The sequence below is a fragment of the Coffea eugenioides genome, chromosome 1, assembly GCF_003713205.1.
Source record: "Coffea eugenioides isolate CCC68of chromosome 1, Ceug_1.0, whole genome shotgun sequence".
Taxonomy (NCBI): domain Eukaryota; kingdom Viridiplantae; phylum Streptophyta; class Magnoliopsida; order Gentianales; family Rubiaceae; genus Coffea; species Coffea eugenioides.
This window is the reverse complement of record NC_040035.1, coordinates 8201457-8224025: the sequence shown is the minus strand read 5'-3', so window position 1 is coordinate 8224025 and position 22569 is coordinate 8201457. Positions and strand designations below refer to the sequence as shown.

At 35.3% G+C, this 22569-nt stretch overlaps 1 protein-coding gene across 1 annotated transcript; it reads left to right on the top strand.

Annotated features, from left to right (window-relative positions):
- Positions 1-501: 501 nt before the first annotated feature.
- Positions 502-21986, top strand: LOC113767079. The gene is made up of 4 exons (XM_027311251.1): positions 502-589; positions 20448-20719; positions 20922-21295; positions 21851-21986. Exons 1-4 carry the CDS (start codon positions 502-504, stop codon positions 21984-21986), a joined length of 870 nt encoding a protein of 289 aa, XP_027167052.1.
- The last annotated feature ends 583 nt before the right edge of the window (positions 21987-22569 follow it).

Genomic DNA, 22569 nt, shown 5'->3' with positions numbered 1-22569 from the left:
CACTCCAAAGGTATTCCTAAATCCTTTTGGGCAGAAGCAGTATCTTGTGCTATTTATGTTTTGAACAAGTGTCCTGCTAGATGCAACTTTGGGAAGACCCCACAAGAAGTTTGGATTGGTATGAAACTGGATATTTCTCACTTCAGGGTATTTTGTTGTCTTGCATATGCGCATGTTCCAAATCATTTCAGGAAGAAATTGGATGACAAAGCAGAGAAGTGTATTTTTATTGGATATAGTCATGAGACTAAGGGATATAAGTTATTCAATCCAAACACAGGAAAGGTGATTGTTAGCAGAGATGTGACTTTTGATGAACATGGAGTTTGGGATTGTTCCAAACAAGACCCTGAAGCATCGCCAAAGTATCCATCCATTTCTCCCATTATGGGACCGAGTGCTAATAAGCAAGCAGTGGAGCAAGTTGTGCAGCCTCATGGTGATCCCTCACCTTCCACTATTCAGGTTGAGACATCCAGTCGACCATAGAGAGAACGCCACATGCTAGCCCGATTTGATGATTATGCTGTTGGTAAAGATAATGATTTAACTGATGAAGAGATTGTGAATTTTGCTCTTTTTGCAGATTGTGAGCCTATCTCATAGCTGCCAAAGATGATCATTGGGTTCGTGCAATGGATGAAGAAATTCATGCCATTGCGAAAAATGATACACAAGAATTGACCACTATTCCACCTGAAAGGAAGCCAATTGGAGTGAAATGGGTATATAAGACCAAATATAAGCAAACAGGAGAGGTGGATCGCTTCAAAGCTGTGAGATTTTGAAAAAAAAAAATTTAATTATTTTCTCGTTTTGCATGCGTTAAATAATATTTTTACCTACTCTAGTTTAAATCCTTTAATTTATAAGGTATTTTAATGGTAGAGTTAAATTTTAATTGTTTGTTTTATATTGTGGTGCGTGTTTAGTTATATTACATTTTGGTAGTGTGGCTCACTAGTAAGTAGGGATGTAATCGAGTCAAATCAAACTCGAGTATTGCTATACTCGAGCTCGACTCGACTCATATATACCTAGACTCGAGCTCGACTCGACTCATATATAACTAGGCTCGAGCTCGACTCGAGCTCGACCCAGTACAAAAAATCGATACTCGAAACTTGACTCGAGGAACTCGTTTTAAGCTCGAAACTCGACTCGATAAGGCTCGACCTTTAGTCAAGCCTTATCAAGTCAAGCCTAATCAAGATTTTTGACATACTTTCGTCTTTTCTTCCCTTTTTTAGACATTTTTTCTTTTTAGGTCTTTTTACAATTATGTTATTACTTTTTTGCCATTATGAAATTTTATTATAAAGAAGATTTTATTGTAAATTTCGTAAAACTTATACCCATAATGGTCATTTTATAATTATAATACATATATATTATTTAAATTATAAATACATTATTTAAATACCCCCGACTCGACGAGTAGCTCGATAAGTCTCGAGTCTCAAAATATTGGCTCGAAACTCGACTCGAATGACAATCGAGTAGCTCGAGACTCGGCTCGAACTCGGTCAACCCGAGTTCAAGCCAAACCGTTGACCGAGCTACTCGCGAGCTACTCGATTATGACTCGGCTCGCGTACATCCCTACTAGTAAGTGTGTATTAAATTTAGTGAACATGAACGGATGTTATATACCAAGGAATATATGCCTAGAAGTGTTAAGAGTGAGTTAGAGGAACACCACATAGATGAGTGATTAGAAACTAAGAAGAAAGATCAAGAGATAAGTAATAGTCAAAGTAGTGCCACATGTCGCGTTTTCATTTAGTCTTGGAACACTTAAGTCTTCATCTTTATCACTTCATTTGGAGCACACAAACTCTTCATTCTTTCTTCTCCAAGCTGGCCGAACCTCAAGAGGAGTAAAACTAAGCAAGTTAAGTCCATTTTTCGTTTGATTTCCTTCACCAAATCTTGAGAGATTTCTTTCAATTGCCAAAATCTACTCCGATTAACCTTGCATCTAAGGTGATAGCAAGCTAAAGGTGGAGTGTTTTGAGAAGAAAAGGGTTTGTTTTACTTGTTTTCAAGGTGTAGGAAGGTATAATCATTAGAAGCTTCTTTTGTTCTTTAATCTTGTGATTAAGTTGTTGGATAACTTGATTTTGATTGATTTTATGGAGATTCTTGCGATTTTAGGGCTGGGATGATAAATTTCAGTTTTATTGATATTTTTCAGATTTTATATAAGTTATTTCATCTTTGATTTGGCATGTATATGATTAGCAGAAGCTAGTTTAGTGTTAAGGTGGAATTTCTAGCTTTTAATAGCAATTAGTGATGGTTATATGCAAAATTTAGCTTAAGAAGTGAAATTTCAGCCTTTGTTAAGTTTGTAATTTTGATATAGGTTGTCCAATCATATTAGAAGGTGGTTGAGCTTTGATATGAATATTTACAACTTCAATAAGTGATTTTCTTACTTGAATTGGGAAATTTCAGCTTTGATGTCTTTCGGTTAATCTCTATTTGTGTGAATTTTGAAGGGCTTTGATAGACTAGAATAAGGCTTGTAATATCTTATGACTTGTGGCTTTGATTGTGTTGGGATTGTTGTGGTTTATACCTTGATTTTCAAGGAAAAAAGGACCGAAAATGGGGGAGGTACTGCCGAAACTTTCGTATCTAGGGTTAAGTTAACAAGAGGTAGCGTAGTGATGTAATCTTGATTGGGTTTGAGTTGGGAGTTGAAACTTGGAAGAAAATTAGACAATTTGGGGAATTTCAGTTCTGCCATGTTTTTGGAATCAACTTGGGCTGCTAATTTCTCCATGTTTTAGACTGAATCAGCTTTTGGACAAAACATGAAAGTTATAGGGATTTGAGTTAACTTTCTACCTGCAAAATTTCAAATCAATTGGATCATTTTAGCTTATGATTTGACCAGAGCACTCCTTACTACACAAAAACTCTAATTTTCCTGACCTATTTTTTATGTGCTTCTGACCATCCATTTTTTACCCCAAAAATGCGAGAACTGGGTGATAATGTTTTCATAGGAAATATAGATCTAGGTATTAGTTTCGAAACGCCATAAAATTTACCTCGATTTGGTAAGTGTTGCTTCAGTTGTGATAAAAATACCAAAGGATGGCAAAGCTGACATCTTGTTTCTCATTGCCTTTCTCTTGTTTTTCATTTTCTTGGTCCGACTTAACATGTACTTCTCATGTGTTCTGAGCCTGATTTCTAACATTCTAAACAAGTATTTGAAACATGATTTTTAGTTGCACATATTAGTTTTGAACTTAACCGTTTTTTATCATTTTCTTTTATAAATTATGCGTGTACCTTGCCTATATGACTTACTATAATTTTCATGGCTTTTTCCTTTGATATAGAAATATAAGTTATGTAGCTTGCACTCGTGTATGATTGGCTCTTTGTGGACAAATTTGACTGCAGATTTCGAGAGTGGCCAAGGTGCCGGCCTTGAATTGAATTTTGATAAAACGTGACATGTTTAGGGTAAGTGTTTCATTCATGTTTGTATATTAAATGACTGTGTACTTATTGTGAATTTTCGATTGAGTGTTAAATGCCTTTCAATGACTGTTAAATGGATTTTCAATGGTCGAGTGTGTATTTTATCGCACTTGACCTAAGCAAAAGTGAATTTTCAAATGATTAACTGATTGAGCATTACTTGTGCATGAATGAAAGCTATGTGGGTTGTATGGTACCGTATTGGCTGAATTGAGCCCTTGCCATTTGTTGTCAGTCGACTCGAGTCAGAAATAAACTCGGTCGGGCGATTGGTGGCCCTGAGATAATGTTTGATATACTCGAGTATGACCACGAAATTTGGTGGAGAACTAGCCAGTGAATTGGCTAGTGGCGGGAAATGAAATGAATGAATGGAAATGTTAAAATTATAAGGGAATAAATGAATGATTGAGTGAAAGAGAATGACTGGCTGAATGAATGATTGATTGAACGAATGGCTCCACGTGAGCATGTATCCTTTTAATGAGTGTGTTCTCATTGTTTTTATATTGTGAATGTTATCTCGAATGATTGTTGTTAGCTGAATAATGTCCTTGTTTCAATTGCTTGGTTATGTGCATGGGAACCTCACTGAGTTTTACCTCATTCCTTTAGTTTTTATTTTCCTTATAGGATTCTTGAGCGTGAACGGGTGATTAGAGAAAGACTAAACTTTTGACTAGAACTTTTGTTGTGTAATAGTGATAGTATTAGTAGTTGGTTGGATCTTGAGCTTTTGTACTTAACCTTGAGGATTGTATATCTGTGTTAATGATTGTATATATGTTAAGTTTGATTGGCACATCTTTACTTGCTCTTGAAGCGATAAGTGAGTGAACGAGTCCTGGCGAGAGTTAGGCAGGCAGTTTGCTGAACCCCTTAATTTGCCTTAGAGGGAGGTGGGGTTGTCACAGTTGGTATCAGAGTTTAGGTTTTAGATCTCTGTAGTGTATTCTAGATTTAAAATTTAGGATGCCGAACTGTGGGGTATTGTGAAGTTTAAGTGCAATATTAAGCAGCTATGTTTCTAATGGATAGTAAGATTTGATGTTTGAGGGTTTTTATATTGGATTAGCGAAAAGAGAAGAGAATTGTGTGAGATTGATTTGAAGAGTAATGAGTCAATTTCTTGAACAATGATACTAGTTGAACAACTATGGGACTGACTTTGACTTTGGAAGATCATTAAGGTATCCTTTAGAGTTTTGACATTCATTTGCATTTGTAAGAAACTAGATATAATTCTTGGAGTGATTGCTTAAGTAGGGATCTTTTGAACTTTTTTTGACGGATGAACTTGGGGTTTAGAATCTACTCTTGGAGAAATTGAAAAATCGTTGTCTCTTGTTTTGTTCTGCATGTATGTATGTATATGTTTGCCGTATTGCGGACTGATATGTATAGTGTATTAGACATGTTTTGTGAACTTGATTTTGCTAGGATGATATGTACAATATTTTTGTGATTTATCTTGTGAATTTGTTGTGTTATATATTCTAAGAGTGTTTCTCATTTTTGGCCTATGTTGTTTTCTTCTTATTCTATATATATAGCCGATCTATTTTTGCTCATACACATATATAATTTATAAAAAAAAGGTATGGAGGGACGAAGAAGCCGTGGACGAGGGATTAATCGTGGACGTGGAGTTAGACAAACTCAAGAACCAAGAGACGAAAGAGAAGCGGCAGCTAAACAACAACATAAACCACAGGTCGAAGTAGGGGATCAGGTAGCGACAGCCATACAACGAATGACCGATATTTTGGCATGTTTAGTAGAACAACAAGAGCAAGCACGTGTTAACCAAACAGGGAGCCTGAGGGAGGAGAGGATAGGGCCCTAGAGTGTTTTCAGAAGTTTTCTCCTCCAAAATTTCTCGGAGGATCTAATCCGGAGGCAGCCAAGCGGTGGTTAGAACAAATGATTAATATTTTTGCAGCGTTAAATTATTCAGAGGAGAGACAGGTGACTTTTGCGGTATTTCAATTTGAAGGGTCGGCTCGTTCTTGGTGGAACGTGATTAGAGATCAGTGAGAGAGGGAACAAATAGCGCGGACATGAGTAAATTTCTTACGAAAATTTAATGAGAAATACCTTCCGCCCTCAGTCCAAGAGAAAGGGAGAGTGATTTCATTAGATTACATCAAGGAGCCTTGAGTATGTCAGAATATGAAAATCAATTCACTAAATTATCTAAATTTCCCCTAAATTAGTAACTACGGAACAAAGAAGAGTAAGGCGGTTTGTATAGGGATTAAATGTGAAAATCCAGAAAACTCTTGCGGTGGCTCAAATCACTACATTAACAGAAGTTCTTGAGAAAATCCAAAGGGTTGAAATTGTAAGGGTGCAAGTAAAAGAATTCCAAGTACGAAAAAGAAATGCGCCAAGTAATAAGTCTGAAGAACTTAAGGACACTGTACTGTCTTCCAAAACTAGAAGAGTAAACCTTCCACCTTACCCACCGTGGATGCAAGAACAATATGAGGGAAGTTCGACAAGAAAAAGTCAATCAGGAAGAGGACGGCAAGAGGAAGTCTCTCTAAAGAATCCAATAGAAACTCCTCGATTAGCTTGTGGTTACTGTGGAAAAACAAATCATACTTATGATGCATGCTGGGTAAAGGGAAAGAAATGTTTGATATGTGGAAGTATTGATCATCAACTTCACAATTATCCGAAAAAGCAACAAAGAGGGTTGAGTATGCAACAAAGGGATCAGATTACTTCTAGGCCGAACCAAGAAAAAGGAAACAGATCCAGGGCATTAGCTAGGGTATACTCTTTGGATCAACAACCCGTTCCAAAATCTTATGAAGGTTAGAATTTCGAGGACGAAATTCTTTTAAGGGGAGAGATTGTGAAATTTTGAAAAAAAATTTAAATTATTTTCTCGTTTTGCATGCATTCAATAATAGTTTGACCTTCTCTAGTTTAAATCCTTTAATTTATAAGATATTTTTATAGTCGAGTTAAATTTTAATTGTTTGCTTTATATTGTGGTGCGTGTTTAGTTATATTACATTTTGGTAGTGTGACTCACTAGTAAGTGTATATTAAATTTAGTGGACATGAACGGATGTTATATACCAAGGAATATATGCCTAGAAGTGTTAAGAGTGAGTTAAAGGAACACTACATAGATGAGTGATTCAAAACTAAGAAGAAAGATCACGAGATAAGTAATAGTCAAAGTAGTGCCACGTGTCGCATTTTTATTTAGTCTTGCAACACTTAAGTCTTCATCTTTATCACTTCATTTGGAGCACAAAAACTTTTCATTCTTTCTTCTCCAAGTTGGCCGAACCTCAAGAGGAGTAAAACCAAGTAAGTTAAGTCCATTTTTCCTTTGATTTCCTTCACCAAATCTTGAGAGATTTCTTCCAATTGTCAAAATCTATTCCAATTGACTTTGCATCTAAGGTGATAGCAAGCTAAGGGTGAAGTGTTTTGAGAAGCAATGGGTTTGTTTTGCTTGTTTTCAAGGTGTTGGAAGGTATAATCATTAAAAACTCCTTTTGTTCTTTAATCTTGTGATTAAGTTGTTGGACAACTTGATTTTGATTGATTTTTTAGAGATTCTTGCGATTTTACGGTTGGGATGATAAATTTCAGTTTTATTGATATTTTTCAGATTTTATATAAGTTATTTCATCATTGATTTGGCATGTATATGATTAGTAGAAGCTAGTTTAGTGTTAAGGTGGAATTTCTAACTTTTAATCGCAATTAGTGATGGTTCTATGCAAAGTTTACCTTAAGAAGTGAAATTTCAATTTTTTTTAAGTTTGTAATTTTGATATAGGTTGTCCAATCGTATTAGAAGGTGATTGAGCTTTGATATGCATGTTTACAACTTCAATAAGTGATTTTTTTACTTGAATTGGGAAATTTCAGCTTTGATGGCTTTCGGTTAATCTCCATTTGTGTGAATTTTGATGGGTTTTGATAGACTAGAATAAGGCTTGTAATATTCTATGACTTGTGGCTTTGATGGTATTGGAATTGCTGTGGTTTACACCTTGATTTTCAAGGAGAAAAGGACCGAAAATAGGAGAGGTGCTGCAGAAACTTTTGTATCTAGGGTTAAGTTAGCAAGAGGTACCGTAATGATGTACTCTTGATTGGGTTTGAGTTGGGAGTTGAAACTTGGAAGAAAACTAGATAATTTGGTGAATTTCAGTTCTGCCTTATTTTTTGAATCAATTTGGGTTGCGAATTTCTCCATGTTTTAGATTGAATCAGCTTTTGGACAAAACATGAAAATTATAGGAATTTGAGTTAACTTTTTACCTGCAAAATTTCAGATCAATTGGATTATTTTAGCTTATGATTTGGCCATAGTACTCCTAACTGCGCAAAAACTCTAATTTTCCTGACCTGTTTTTCATGTGCTTCTGACCGTCCATTTTTTAACCTGAAAATGTGAGAACTGAGTGTCGATATCTTCATAGAAAATGTAGGTCTAGGTCTTAGTTTCGAAACATCATAAAATTTGCTTCGATCCGATAAGTGTAGATTCAGTTGTGATAAAAAAAATCAAAGGATGGCAAAGCTGTCATCTTCATTGTTTCTCGTTGCCTTTCTCTTGCATTTCGTTTTCTTGGTCCGTCTTAACATGTACTTCTCAAGTGTTCTAAACCTGATTTCTAACATTCTAAACAAGTATTCAAAATATGGCTTTTAGTTGCACAAATTGGTTTTGAATTTAACCGTTTTTTATCATTTTCTTTTACAAATTATGTGTGCACCTTGCCTATATGACTCATTATACTTTTCACGTCTTTTTCTTTTGATATAGAAATATAAGTTATGCAACTTGCACTCGGGTATGATTGGCTCTTTCTGGATAATATTAGACTGTAAATTTCTAGAGTGGTCAAGGTGCCGACCCTGAACTGAATTTTGATAATACGTAACTTGTTTAGGGTGAGTGTTTCTAGCATTTTTGTGTGTTAAATGACTATGTACTTGTTGTAAATCTTTGATTGAGTGTTAAATACCTTCCAATGACTATTAAATGGATTTTCAATAGTCGAGTGTATACTTTATCGCACTTGACCTAAGCGAAAGTGAATTTTCAAATGATTAACTGATTGAGCATTACTTGTGCATGAATGTAAGTTATGCGGGTTGTATGGTACCGTATTGGCAAAATTGGACCCTTGCCCTTCATTGCCAGTCGACTCGAGCCAGAAATGGATTCGGTCGGGTGAGTGGTGATCCTGAGATAATGTTTGGTATACTAGAATATGACCACGAAATTTGATGGAGAACTGGCCAGTGAATTGGCTAGTGGCGGGAAATGAAATGGATGAATGGAAATGTTGATGTTATAAGGGAAGAAATGAATGATTGAATGAAAGAGAATGACTGGCTTAATGAATGAATGATTGAACGAATGGTTCCACGTGAGCATGTATCCTTTTAATGAATGTGTTCTCATTGTTTTTATATTGTGAATGTTTTCTCGATTGATTGTTATTAACTGAATAATGTCCTTGTTTTAATATGTGCCTGGAAACCGAACTTTAGCTCATTCCTTTAGTTTTTGTTTTCCTTACAGGGTTCTTGAGCAAGGACGGGTGATTAGAGAAAGACTACACTTTTGACTAAAACTTTTGTTGTGTAATAGTGATAGTATTAGTAGTTAGTTGGTCCTGAGCTTTTGTACTTAACCTTGATTATTGTATATCTGTGTTAATTGTTGTATATATGTTAAGTTTGATTGGCACATCTTTACTTGCTCTTGAAGCGAAAAGTGAGTGAACGAGTTATGGCGAGAGTTGGACAGGCATTTCGCTAAACCCCTTGGTTCGCCTTAGGGGGAGATGAGGTCGTCACAGTTGGTATCAGAATTTAGATTTTAGATCTCTGTAGTGTATCATAAGGTTAAAGTTTAAAATGTTGGACTGTGGGGTATTGTAAAGTTTAAGTGCAATATTAAGCAGTTATGTTCCTGATGGATAACAAGATTTTATGTTTGAGGGTTTTTATATTGGATTAGCGAGAAGAGAAGAGAATTGTGTGAGATTGATTTGAAGAGTAATGGATCAGTTTCTTGAACAACAATACTATTTGAACAACTATGGGACTGACTTTGACTTTAAAGATCATTAAGGTATCCTTTAGAGTTTTGACATTCATTTGCATTTATAAGAAATTAGATATAATTTTTGGGGCGATTGCTTTAGTAGAGATCTTTTGAACTTTCTTTGACGGATGAACTTGGGGTTTAGAATTTACCCTTGGAGAAATTGAAAAATCATTGTCTCTTGTTTTGTTCTGCATGTATGTATGTATGTGTTTGCCGTATTGCGGACTGCTATGTATAGTGTACTAGACATGTTTTGTGAACTTGATTTTGGTAGGATGATATGTACAATATTTTTGTGATTTAGCTTGTGAATTTGTTGTGTTATGTATTCTAAGGGTATTTCTCATTTTTACCTATGTTGTTTTATTCTTATTCTATATATATAGCTGATCTATTTTTGCTCATACACGTATATAGTTTATAAAAAAAAAAGGTATGGATGGACGAAGAAACCGGGGACGAGGGGTTAATCGTGGACGTAGGGTTAGGCAAGCTCAAGAACCAAGAGAAGAAAGAGAAGCGGCAGCTAAACAACAACATGAACCACAGGCCGAAACAGGGGATCAGGTAGCAACAGCCATACAATGAATGACCGATATTTCGGCTCGTTTAATGGAACAACAAGGGCAAGCACCTATTAACCAACCCAGGGAACCTGAGTGGGGAGGGGATAGGGCCCTAGTGTATTTTCAGAAGTTTTCTCCTCCTAAATTTCTTGGAGGATCTAATCCGGAGGCAGCCGAGAGTTGGTTAGAACAAATGATTAATATTTTTGCCGCGCTAAATTATTCAGAGGAGAGACAGACAACTTTTGCGGTATTTCAATTTGAAGGGTCAACTCGTGCTTTGTGGAACGTGATTAGAGATAAGTGAGAGAAGGAACAAATAGCGTGGACTTGGGTAAATTTCGTATGGAAATTTAATGAGAAATACCTTCTGCCATTAGTCCAAGAAAAAAAGGAGGACGATTTCATTAGATTACGTCAAGGAGCCTTGAGTGTGTCAGAATATGAAACTCAATTCACTAAATTATCTAAATTTACCACTGAATTAGTAACTACGGAGCAAAGAAGAGTAAGGCTTGTACAGGGATTAAATGTGAAAATCTCGAAAGCTCTTGCGGCAGCTCAAATCACTACATTCACAGAAGTTCTTGAGAAAGCTCAAAGGGTTGAAATTGCAAGGACGCAAGTAAAAGCATTTCAAACAGGAAAAAGAAGTGCGCCGAGTAGTGAGTCTGAGGAACTTAAGGACATCCTACCATCTTCCAAAGCTAGAAGAGTAATCCGTCCATCTTACCCACCATGGATGCAAGGACAATATGAGAGAAGTTCAACAAGGGAAAGTCAGGTAGGAAGAGGACGACAAGAGGAAGTCTCTCTAAAGAATCCAATAGAAGCTCCTCGATTAGCTTGTGTTTACTGTGAAAAAATAAATCATACTTAAAATGCATGTTGGGTAAAGTGAAAAAAATGTTTGATATGTGGAAGTGCTGATAAGTAATAGTCAAAGTAGTGCCACGTGGCGCATTTTTATTTAGTCTTAGAACACTTAAGTTTTCATCTTTATCACTTCATTTGGAGCACAAAAACTCTTCATTCTTTCTTCTCCAAGCTGGCAGAACCTCAAGAGGAGTAAAACTAAGCAAGTTAAGTCCATTTTTCCTTTGATTTCCTTCACCAAATCTTGAGAGATTTCTTCCAATTGTCAAAATATACTCCGATTAACTTTGCATCTCAGGTGATAGCAAACTAAAGGTGGAGTGTTTTGAGAGGAAAAGGGTTTGTTTTGCTTGTTTTCAATGTGTTGGAAGGTATAATCATTAGAAACTCCTTTTGTTCTTTAATCTTGTGATTAAGTTGTTGGATAATTTGATTTTGATTGATTTTTTAGAGATTCTTCTGATTTTAGTGTTGGGATGATAAATTTCAGTTTTATTGATATTTTTCAGATTTTATATAAGTTATGTCGTCTTTGATTTGGCATGTATATGATTGAAAAAATGCCTGTTTTTATCCTCAAACTTTAGGGTAAGGACACATTTCGTCCCTCAATATTTGGGCACGACACATTTGATATCTAAATTAAGAATTTTTTACCAATGTCATTCTCAAAAGGCAATTTAGCCAATTTTTAACGAAATTGGTCACGTGAAAATCACATGACCGTTAAGTAAACTTAAATAACATTTTTAACAAAACCTGCCAGTTTCCTGCATGCAATCAGTCAACTTTTGGCAATTTTAACTAAGCATCCATCAATAAACACTTGCGTCCCGTACGTAAGGGGGGAAAAGTTAAAAATAAGGATAAAATGAAAAATTGTCAAGAAAAGAAATAATTAGTATGAAAAATGAAAAGGGATAATTTCACAAACATCCCTTGAGATTTTAATAGTTACAAAAAGCTCCCCTCAAAATTTAAAAGTTACATATACTTTGCAAACTTTTACTATTTATATAAGAGCAAATTATTTGAACAGCCATTGAACTATTTGAATAGTAAAAATTTGGCCCTTCAATTATTCATAACATATTTTTACCCATTGAACTATTAAAAGTATAAACTTTGAGTGATTCATAACATATTTTTACCCATTGAACTAGTATGTTTTGTATTTAATATAAATTAAATATGTGAAAGTTAAAAAAAATAATAAATTGCCCATAACATACCAGTTCTTTATGAAAAACTGACAGGTTTTGTAGTATATTTTGTACCAGTTCTTTATGAGAAATATACTAACTCTTTATAGGAAAAATTGATTAAATAGCGCCCAAAAGAAAACTAGTATGTTTTGTATTTAACATAAATTAAATATGTGAAAATTAAAAAAAAATAAATTGCCCATAACATACCAGCTCTTTATAGGAAACTGGCAGGTTTTGTAGTATGTTTTGTACCAAATCTTTATGAAAAACATACCATATCGTTATAGGAAAAATTGGTTAAATAGCGCCCAAAGGAAAACTAGTATGTTTTGTATTTAACATAAATTAAATATGTGAAAGTTAAAAAAATAATAATAAATTGCTCATAACATATCAGTTCTTATGGGAAACTGGCAGGTTTTGTAGTATGTTTTGTACCAGCTCTTTATGGAAAACATACCAACTCTTTATAGGAAAAATTGGTTAAATAGCGCTCAAAAGAAAACTAGTATGTTTTGTATTTAACATAAATTAAATATGTGAAAGTTAAAAAAAATAATAAATTGCCCATAACATACTAGCTCTTTATGGAAAACTGGCAGGTTTTGTTAAAAATGTGATTTAAGTTTACTTAACGGTCATGTGATTTTCACGTGACCAGTTCCGTTAAAAATTGGCTAAATTGCCGTTTGTGGATGACATTGGTAAAAAATTATTAATTCAGACATCAAATGTGTCGTGTCCAAAAGTTGAGGGATGAAATGTGTACTTACCCCAAAGTTTGGAGATGAAAACCAGCACTTTCCCGTATATGATTAGTAGAAGTTAGTTTAGTGTTAAGGTGGAATTTCTAACTTTTAATCACAATTAGTGATGGTTATATGCAAAATTTACCTTAAGAAGTGAAATTTCAGTTTTTTTCAAGTTTGTAATTTTGATATAGGTTGTCCAATCGTATTAGAAGGTGATTGAACTTTGATATGCATGTTTACAACTTCAATAAGTGATTTTTTTACTTGAATTGGAAAATTTCAGCTTTGATGTCTTTCGATTAATCTCTATTTGTGTGAATTTTGAAGGGTTTTGATAGATTAGAATAAGGCTTGTAACATCTTGTGGCTTTGATTGTGTTGGGATTGCTGTGGTTTACATCTTGATTTTCAAGGGGAAAAGGATCGAAAATAAGAGAGGTGCTGCCAAAACTTTTGTATCCAGGGTTAAGTTAACAAGAGGTAGCGTAGTGATGTAATCTTGATTGGGTTTGAGTTGGGAGTTGAAACTTGGAAGAAAACTAGACAATTTGGTGAATTTCAGTTCTATCTTGTTTTTGGAATCAATTTGGGCTGCGAATTTCTCCATGTTTTAGATTGAATCAACTTTTGGACAAAACATGAAAATTATAGGGATTTGAGTTAAATTTTTACCTGCAAAATTTCAGATCAATTGGATTATTTTAGCTTATGATTTGGCCATAGCACTCCTGACTGTGCACAAACTCTAATTTTTCTGACCTATTTTTCATGTACTTCCGACTGTCCATTTTTTACCCTAAAAATGTGAGAATTGAGTGTCGATATCTTCATAGAAAATGTAGGTCTAGGTCTTAGTTTCGAAACGTCATAAAATTTTCCTCGATCCAATAAGTGTAGCTTCAGTTGTGTTCAAAAAACCAAAGGATGGCAAAGCTGTCATCTTCGTTGTTTCTCGTTGCCTTTCTCTTGTTTTCCGTTTCCTTCGTCCGTCTTAACATGTACTTCTCAAGTGTTCTAAATCTGATTTCTAACATTCTAAACAAGTATTCAAAATATTGCTTTTAGTTGCACATATTGGTTTTGAAATTAACCGTTTTTTATTATTTTCTTTTACAAACTATGCGTGCACCTTGCCTATATGACTCATTATACTTTTCATGCCTTTTTCTTTTGATATAGAAATATAAGTTATGCAGCTTGCACTGGTGTATGATTGGCTCTTTGTGGACAATATTTGACTGTAAATTTCTAGAGTGGCCAAAGTGCTGGCCCTAAACTGAATTTTGATAAAACGTGACTTGTTTAGGGTGAGTGTTTCTTGCATGTTTGTGTGTTAAATGACTATGCACTTGTTGTGAATCTTCGATTGAGTGTTAAAAACCTTCCAATGACTATTAAATGGATTTTTAATTGTCGAATGTGTACTTTATCGCACTTGACCTAAGCGAAAGTGAATTTTCAAATGATTAACTGATTGAGCATTACTTATGCATGAATGTAAGTTATGCGGGTTGTATGGTACCGCATTGGCAAAATTGGACCCTTGCCCTTCATTGCCAGTCGACTCGAGCCAGAAATGGATTCGGTCGGGTGAGTGGTGACCCCGGGATAATGTTTGGTATACTCGAGTATGATCACGAAATTTGATGGAGAACTGGCCAGTGAATTGGCTAGTGGCGGGAAATGAAATGGATGAATGGAAATGTTGATGTTATAAGAGAAGAAATGAACGATTGAATGAAAGAGAATGACTAGCTGAATGAATGAATGATTGAACGAATGGCTCCTCGTGAGCATGTATCCTTTTAATGAGTGTGTTCTCATTGTTTTTATATTGTGAATATTTTCTCGATTGATTGTTATTAACTGAATAATGTCCTAGTTTTCATATGTGCATGGGAACCTCACTGAATTTTAGCTCATTTCTTTAGTTTTTGTTTTCCTTACATGGTTCTTGAGCAAGGACGGGTGATTAGAGAAAGACTAAACTTTTGATTAGAACTTTTGTTGTGTAATAATGATGGTATTAGTAGTTAGTTGGATCTTGAACTTTTATACTTAATCTTGAGGATTGTATATCTTTCTTAATTATTGTATATATGTTAAGTTTGATTGGCATATCTTTACTTGTTCTTGAAGCGAAATGCGAGTGAACGAGTTCTGGCGAGAGTTGGGCAGGCGGTCCACTGAACCCCTTGGTTCGCCTTAAGGGGAGATGAGGTCGTCACAATTGGTATCAGAGCTTAGATTTTAGATCTCTATAGTGTATCATAAGCTTAAAGTTTAGAATGCTAGACTGTGGGGTATTGTGAAGTTTAAGTGCAATATTAATCAGCTATATTCCTGATGGATAGTAAGATTTGATATTTGAGGTTTTTATATTGGATTAGCGAGAAGAGAAGAGAATTATGTGAGATTGATTTGAAGAGTAATGGATCAGTTTCTTGAACAACGATACTATTTGAACAACTATGGGACTAACTTTGACTTTAAAGATCATTAAGGTATCCTTTAGAATTTTGACATTCATTTGCATTTGTAAGGAACTAGATATAATTCTTTGAGCGATTGTTTAAGTAGAGATCTTTTGAACTTTTTTTGACGGATGAACTTGGGGTTTAGAATCTACCCTTGGAGAAATTGGAAAATCGTTGTCTCTTGTTTTGTTCTGCATGTATGTATGTATGTGTTTGCCATATTGCGGACTGATATGTATACTATACTAGACATGTTTTGTGAACTTGATTTTGGTAGGATGATATGTACAATATTTTTGTGATTTAGCTTGTGAATTTGTTGTGTTATGCATTCTAAGGGTATTTCTCATTTTTGGCCTATGTTATTTTATTCTTATTCTATATATATAGCTGATCTTTTTTTGCTCATACATGTATATAGTTTATAAAAAAAGGTATGGATGGACGAAGAAACCGAGGACGAGGGGTTAATCATGGACGTAGGGTTAGGCAAGCTCAAGAACCAAGAGAAGAAAGAGAAGTGGCAGCTAAACAACAACATGAACCACAAGCCGAAGCAGGGGATCAGGTAGCAACAGCCATACAATGAATGACCGATATTTTGGTGCGTTTAGTGGAACAACAAGGGCAAGCACCTGTTAACCAACCCAGAGAATCTGAGGGGGGAGGGGATAGGGCCCTAGAGTCTTTTCAGAAGTTTTCTCCTCCTAAATTTCTTGGAGGATCTAATCCGGAGGCAACCAAGAGTTGGTTAGAACAAATGATTAATATTTTTGCCGCGCTAAATTATTCAGAGGAGAGACAGGCGACTTTTGCGGTATTTCAATTTGAAGGGTCAACTCGTGCTTTGTGGAATGTGATTAGAGCTAAGTGGGAGAGGGAACAAATAGCGGGGACTTGGGTACATTTAATATGGGAATTTAATGAGAAATACCTTCCGCCCTTAGTCCAAGAAAAAAGGGAGGACGATTTCATTAGATTACGTCAAGGAGCCTTGAGTGTATCAGAATATGAAACTCAATTCACTAAACTATCTAAATTTACCCCTGAATTAGTAACTCCGGAGCAAAGAAGAGTAAGGCGGTTTGTACAGGGATTAAATGTGAAAATCCAGAAAGCTGTTGCGGCGGCTCAAATCACTACGTTCACAGAAGTTCTTGAGAAAGTTCAAAGGGTTGAAATTGCAAGGGCGCAAGTAAAAGTATTTCAAACACGAAAAAGAAGTGCGCCGAATAGTGAGTCTGAGGAACTTAAGGACACCCTACCGCCTTCCAAAGCTAGAAGAGTAATCCTTCTATCTTACCCACCATGGATGCAAGGACAATATGAGAGAAGTTCAACAATGGAAAGTCAGGTAGGAAGAGGACGACAAGAGGAAGTCTCTTTAAAAAATCCAATAGAAGTTCCTCGATTACCTTGTGGTTACTGTGAAAAAATAAATCATACTTAGGATGCATGCTGGATAAAGGGAAAGAAATGCTTGATATGTGAAAGTGCTGATCATCAAGTACTTCACAATTGTCCGAAAAAGCAACAAAGAGGGTTGAATGTACAATAAAGGGATCTGATTACTTCTAAGCCGAACCAAGAAAGAGGAAATAGATCCAGGGCATCAATTAGAGTATACTCTTTGGATCAACAACCCGTTCCAAAATCTTATGAAGGTTAGAATTTCGAGGACGAAATTCTTTTAAGGGGAGAGATTATGAAATTTTGAAAAAAAAAAATTTTAAATTCTTTTCTCGTTTTGCATGCGTTCAATAATATTTTGACCTACTCTAGTTTAAATCCTTTAATTTATAAGGTATTTTTATGGTTGTGTTAAATTTTAATTGTTTACTTTATATTGTGGTGCGTGTTTAGTTATATTACATTTTGGTAGTGTGACTCACTAGTAAGTGTATATTAAATTTAGTGGACATGAACGGATGTTATATACCAAGAAATATATGCCTAGAAGTGTTAAGAGTGAGTTAGAGGAGCACCACATAGATGATTGATTAAAAACTAAGAAAAAAGATCACGAAATAAGTAATAATCAAAATAGTGCCACGTGTCGTATTTTCATTTAGTCTTGGAACACTTAAGTCTTTATATTTATCACTTCATTTGGAACACAAAAACTCTTCATTCTTTCTTCTCCGAGCTGGCAGAACCTCAAGAGGAGTAAAACCAAGCAAGTTAAGTCCATTTTTCCTTTGATTTCCTTCACCAAATCTTGAGAGATTTCTTCCAATTGCCAATATCTACTCCGATTAACTTTGCATCTAAGGTGATAGCAAACTAAGGGTGGAGTATTTTGAGAAGAAAAGGATTTGTTTTGCTTGTTTTCAGGGTGTTGGGAGGTGTAATCATTAGAAGCTCCTTTTGTTCTTTAATCTTGTGATTAAGTTGTTGGATAACTTGATTTTTATTGATTTTTTGGAGATTCTTGCGATTTTAGGGTTGGGATGATAAATTTCAGTTTTATTGATATTTTTCAGATTTTATATAAGTTATTTCATCATTGATTTGGCATGTATATGATTAGTAGAAGCTAGTTTAGTGTTAAGGTGGAATTTCTAACTTTTAATCGCAATTAGTGATGGTTCTATGCAAAGTTTACCTTAAGAAGTGAAATTTCAATTTTTTTTAAGTTTGTAATTTTGATATAGGTTGTCCAATCGTATTAGAAGGTGATTGAGCTTTGATATGCATGTTTACAACTTCAATAAGTGATTTTTTTACTTGAATTGGGAAATTTCAGCTTTGATGTCTTTCGGTTAATTTCTATTTGTGTGAATTTTGAAGGGTTTTGATAGACTAGAATAAGGCTTGTAATATCTTGTGGCTTTGATTGTGTTGGGATTATTGTGGTTTACACCTTGATTTTCAAGGAGAAAAGGATTGAAAATAGGAGAGGTGCTGCCAAAACTTTTGTATCTAGGGTTAAGTTAACAGGAGGTAGCGTAGTGATGTAATCTTGATTGGGTTTGAGTTGGGAGTTGAAACTTTAAAGAAAACTAGACAATTTGGTGAATTTCAACTTTGCCCTATTTTTGGAATCAATTTGGGCTGCGAATTTCTCCTTGTTTTAGACTGAATCAGCTTTTAGACAAAACATGAAAGTTATTGGGATTTGAGTTAACTTTCTACCTGCAAAATTTTAGATCAATTGAATCATTTTAGCTTATAATTTGGCCAGAGCACTCCTGACTGCGCAAAAACTCTAATTTTTCTGACCTGTTTTTCATGTGCTTTTGACTGTCCATTTTTTACCCTGAAAATGTGAGAATTGGGTGTCGATGTCTTCATAGAAAATGTAAGTCTAGGTCTTATTTCGAAACATCATAAAATTTTTCTCGATCCGATAAGTGTAGTTTCAGTTGTGATCAAAACACCAAAAGATGATAAAGCTGCTATCTTCATTGTTTCTCGTTGCATTTCTCTTGTTTTTCGTTTCCTTGATCCGACTTAACATGTACTTCTCAAGTGTTCTAAACCTGATTTCCAACATTCTAAACAAGTATTCGAAACATGATTTTTAGTTGCACATATTGGTTTTGAATTTAACCGTTTTTGATCATTTTCTTTTACAAATTATGCGTGCACCTTGCCTATATGACTTACTATCCTTTTCTGGCCTTTTTACTTTCATATAGAAATATAAGTTATGTAGCTTGCACTCGTATATGATTGGCTCTTTGTAGATAATATTTGACTGTAGATTTCGGGAGTGGCCAAGATGTCGGCCCTGAACTAAATTTTGATAAAACGTGACTTGTTTAGGGTGAGTGTTTCTTGCATGTTTGTGTATTAAATGACTGTGTACTTGTTGTGAATCTTCGATTGAGTGTTAAATGCCTTCCAATGACTGTTAAATGGATTTTCAATGGTCGAGTGTGTACTTTATTGCATTTGATCTAAGCGAAAGTGAATTTTCTAATGATTAACTGATTGGGCATTACCTGTGCATGAATGTAAACTATGTGGGTTGTATGGTACCGCATTGGCTGAATTGGACCCTTGCCCTTTGTTGCCAGTCGACTTGAGTCAGAAATGGACTCGATCGGGCGACTGGTGACCTTGAGATAATTTTTGGTATACTCGAGTATGACCACGAAATTTGGTGGAGAATTGGCTAGTGAATTGGCTAGTGGCGAGAAATGAAATGAATGAATGGTAATGTTGAATTTATAAGGGAAGAAATGAATGATTAAATGAAGGAGAATGACTAGCTGAATGAATGAATAATTGAACGAATAGCTCCACGCGAGCATGTATCCTTTTAATGAGTGTATTCTCATTGTTTTTATATTGTGAATGTTTTCTCGATTGATTGTTATTAACTGAATAATATCCTTGTTTCAATTGCTTGATTATGTGCATGGAAACCTCACTGAGTTTTAACTCATTCCTTTAGTTTTTGTTTTTCTTACAGGGTTCTTGAGCAAGGACGGGTGATTAGAGAAAGACTAAACTTTTGACTAGAACTTTTGTTGTGTAATAGTGATAGTATTAGTAGTTGGTTGGATCCTGAGCTTTTGTACTTAACCTTGAGGATTGTATATCTATGTTAATGATTGTATATATGTTAAGTTTGATTGGCACATCTTACTTGCTCTTGAAGCTATAAGTGAGTGAACGAGTCCTGACGAGAGTTGGGTAGGCGGTCCGCCGAACCCCTTGGTTCGCCTTAGAGGGAGGTAGGGTCGTCAAAGGCCATAAGCAAAAGGCAGAAGAGGTATATGTTGTGCAGCCTGCTGGTTATGTTAGAAATGGTCAATAAAACAAAGTGTATAGATGGAAAAAGGCATTGTATAGGTTGAAACAAGCTCCTAGAGCTTAGGATACTCGCATTGATTCTTATTTTGTTAAGCATGGTTTTCTGAGATGTCCATATGATCATACTCTGTACATCAAATTCAACCTTGGAAGAGATGTCCTTATTGTATGCTTGTATGTGGATGACTTGATATTTACAGGCAATAATCCCAAACTAATTTCTAAATTCAGGGAGGCCATGATTAGTCAATTTGAGATGACAGATTTGGGATTGATGTCTTATTTTCTTGGTATTGTGGTTCATCAGTTGGATGGTGGAATTTTTATCTCACAAAGGAAGTATGCAAGTGATATTCTAAAGAAGTTTAAGATGGATGTGGCTAAACCAATGATGACCCTGGTTGAAGAAATATTGAAATTAACCAAAGATGGTACTGGTGATTTTGTTGATGCTACTTACTTTAGGACGTTGGTAGGAAGTCTCAACTATTTAACTTTCACGAGACCTGAATCACTTATGGAGTTGGTTTGATTAGCAGATTCATGGAATCTCTGCGCCAGTCTCACTTGCAAGCTGTGATTGGGCTGGTGACATAATACAAAGGAGGAGCACTTCTGGTTATGCATTTTACTTGGGATCTGGTGTATTTTCTTGGTCCTCAAAGAAACAATAGGTGGTTGCTTTGTCCACAGCAGAAGAGAAGTACATGGCGGCCACAAGTAGTGCTACTCAAGCACTTTGGTTGCGGAGAATGCTTGGATTCTTACAACACAAGCAAGATGGTCCTACCAAAATATTTTGTGATAGTTTGTCTGCGATTGAGTTGACAAAAAATTCAATTTTTCATGGGCGCAGCAAACATATTGACATCAAGTATCATTTTATTCGTGAGTTCGTTCAACAGCAAAAAATTGTCATTGATTATTGCAGAAGTGAAGATCAAGTAGCTGATATTTTGATAAAACTACTCAAATTGGAGAGGTTCATGAAATTGAAGAAAATGCTCAGCATGGTGAAATTTGAAGAGCTTAGTTTAAGGGAGGCAATGTAGGAAAATAAACCAAGTTATTTTAGTTTCCTAATTCTTTTTGATATCTTATTTGTTTAGTTTTCATATTAGATTAGGAAATCTCAAGTTAGTTTCCAAATAAGTTTTGGTTTACAACCGTATTTGTTTTAGGAAATTTTGGAGTCTATAAATACTAATAGTCTAGTAGGTTATTGTGTGGAGAGTTGAGTTGAGTCTAGAAATTAGACCTGAGAGAAAATTTCATAGTTGAGATTTGTAAGTTGTTGTGACCGAAAGGCTACGACTTAGTATTTATTTTGAGTTAAATAAATTATTGAGTGTTTGTTCTCTTCCTCTTCACATATATTTTTTATATGTGTTAGAATCGCTTCCGCTGTGTGCACGGGGATTCTTCATCCCAACATTTACCAAAAATATGTGGGCCTGCCCCGACATTGTAGTGGCATCAACAAAGGCTGTCAATTGTCACAATGAGCTCAATTCAATTTGCATACGAAAAGGCATCTTTTATTTCTTTGTTTTGTTGCCCTGTCATAGCATGTTTCTGTCAAATTGGAATGTCTGAATGCTAGGAATATTCAATATGTGACCACTGATAAGAGATGCCATGAAACTGCCAATATGGGAAGGGATTCCATGACCTTGTTGTATCTACTGATTGAAAAGCCTGAACTGCAGAGCATAGGATGTTCGCTTTCAAGCATTTAATTCTTCATGCCATATTCCTCTTTGTTCCTAGACATTCTTACCCCACTTGCAGTTTTATGTTCTGGAACGAAATATTTCAATCTTTTTATTTCAGTGAAGAGAAGAACGGATTATACTACATCGATCTCTAACTTAACTAAAGCTGAGAGATCAAGTTGATCATACACTCGCATGGCTTGTATAATGACTCCAAAGGCTTGCCTCGGCCCCCATTTGAGCCTGTATTTTCTTCCAAATCCTTCATTGCAGGCCCTATTCATTCCCATTCAAAGCATTGAATCAAAGTGCCCAATGACAATGCAACTAACTTCATAGCCAAAGCGGCTCCTGGACAAGCTCTCTTCTCATTTCCAAATGGAAGAAAATTGAACCCTTCATCATAAATCCCTTCAAATCTTTCCGGCTTAAACTTGTTTGCTTCTTCCCAAACATTAGGGTCTCCATGGATGCCAGTTTTCTCCAGTCATTGTCACTTTCAACTCTTATTCTTTGAATTCTTCAATGAGGGCAAACTAAGATACTCAATTTGAAAGTAGTGCAATTACCATTGTATTGGTATAATGATTGTTTCCTTTTGGTTCTT

Coding starts and splice junctions, on each gene's coding strand:
- LOC113767079 (XM_027311251.1), top strand. CDS start 502: ATGCTAGCCCGATTTGATGATTATGCTGTTGGTAAAGATAATGATTTA. Junction 590..20,447: donor TTTTGCTCTTTTTGCAGATT/GTGAGCCTATCT, acceptor TGATATTTACAG/GCAATAATCCCAAACTAATT. Junction 20,720..20,921: donor CTACTTACTTTAGGACGTTG/GTAGGAAGTCTC, acceptor AAGAAACAATAG/GTGGTTGCTTTGTCCACAGC.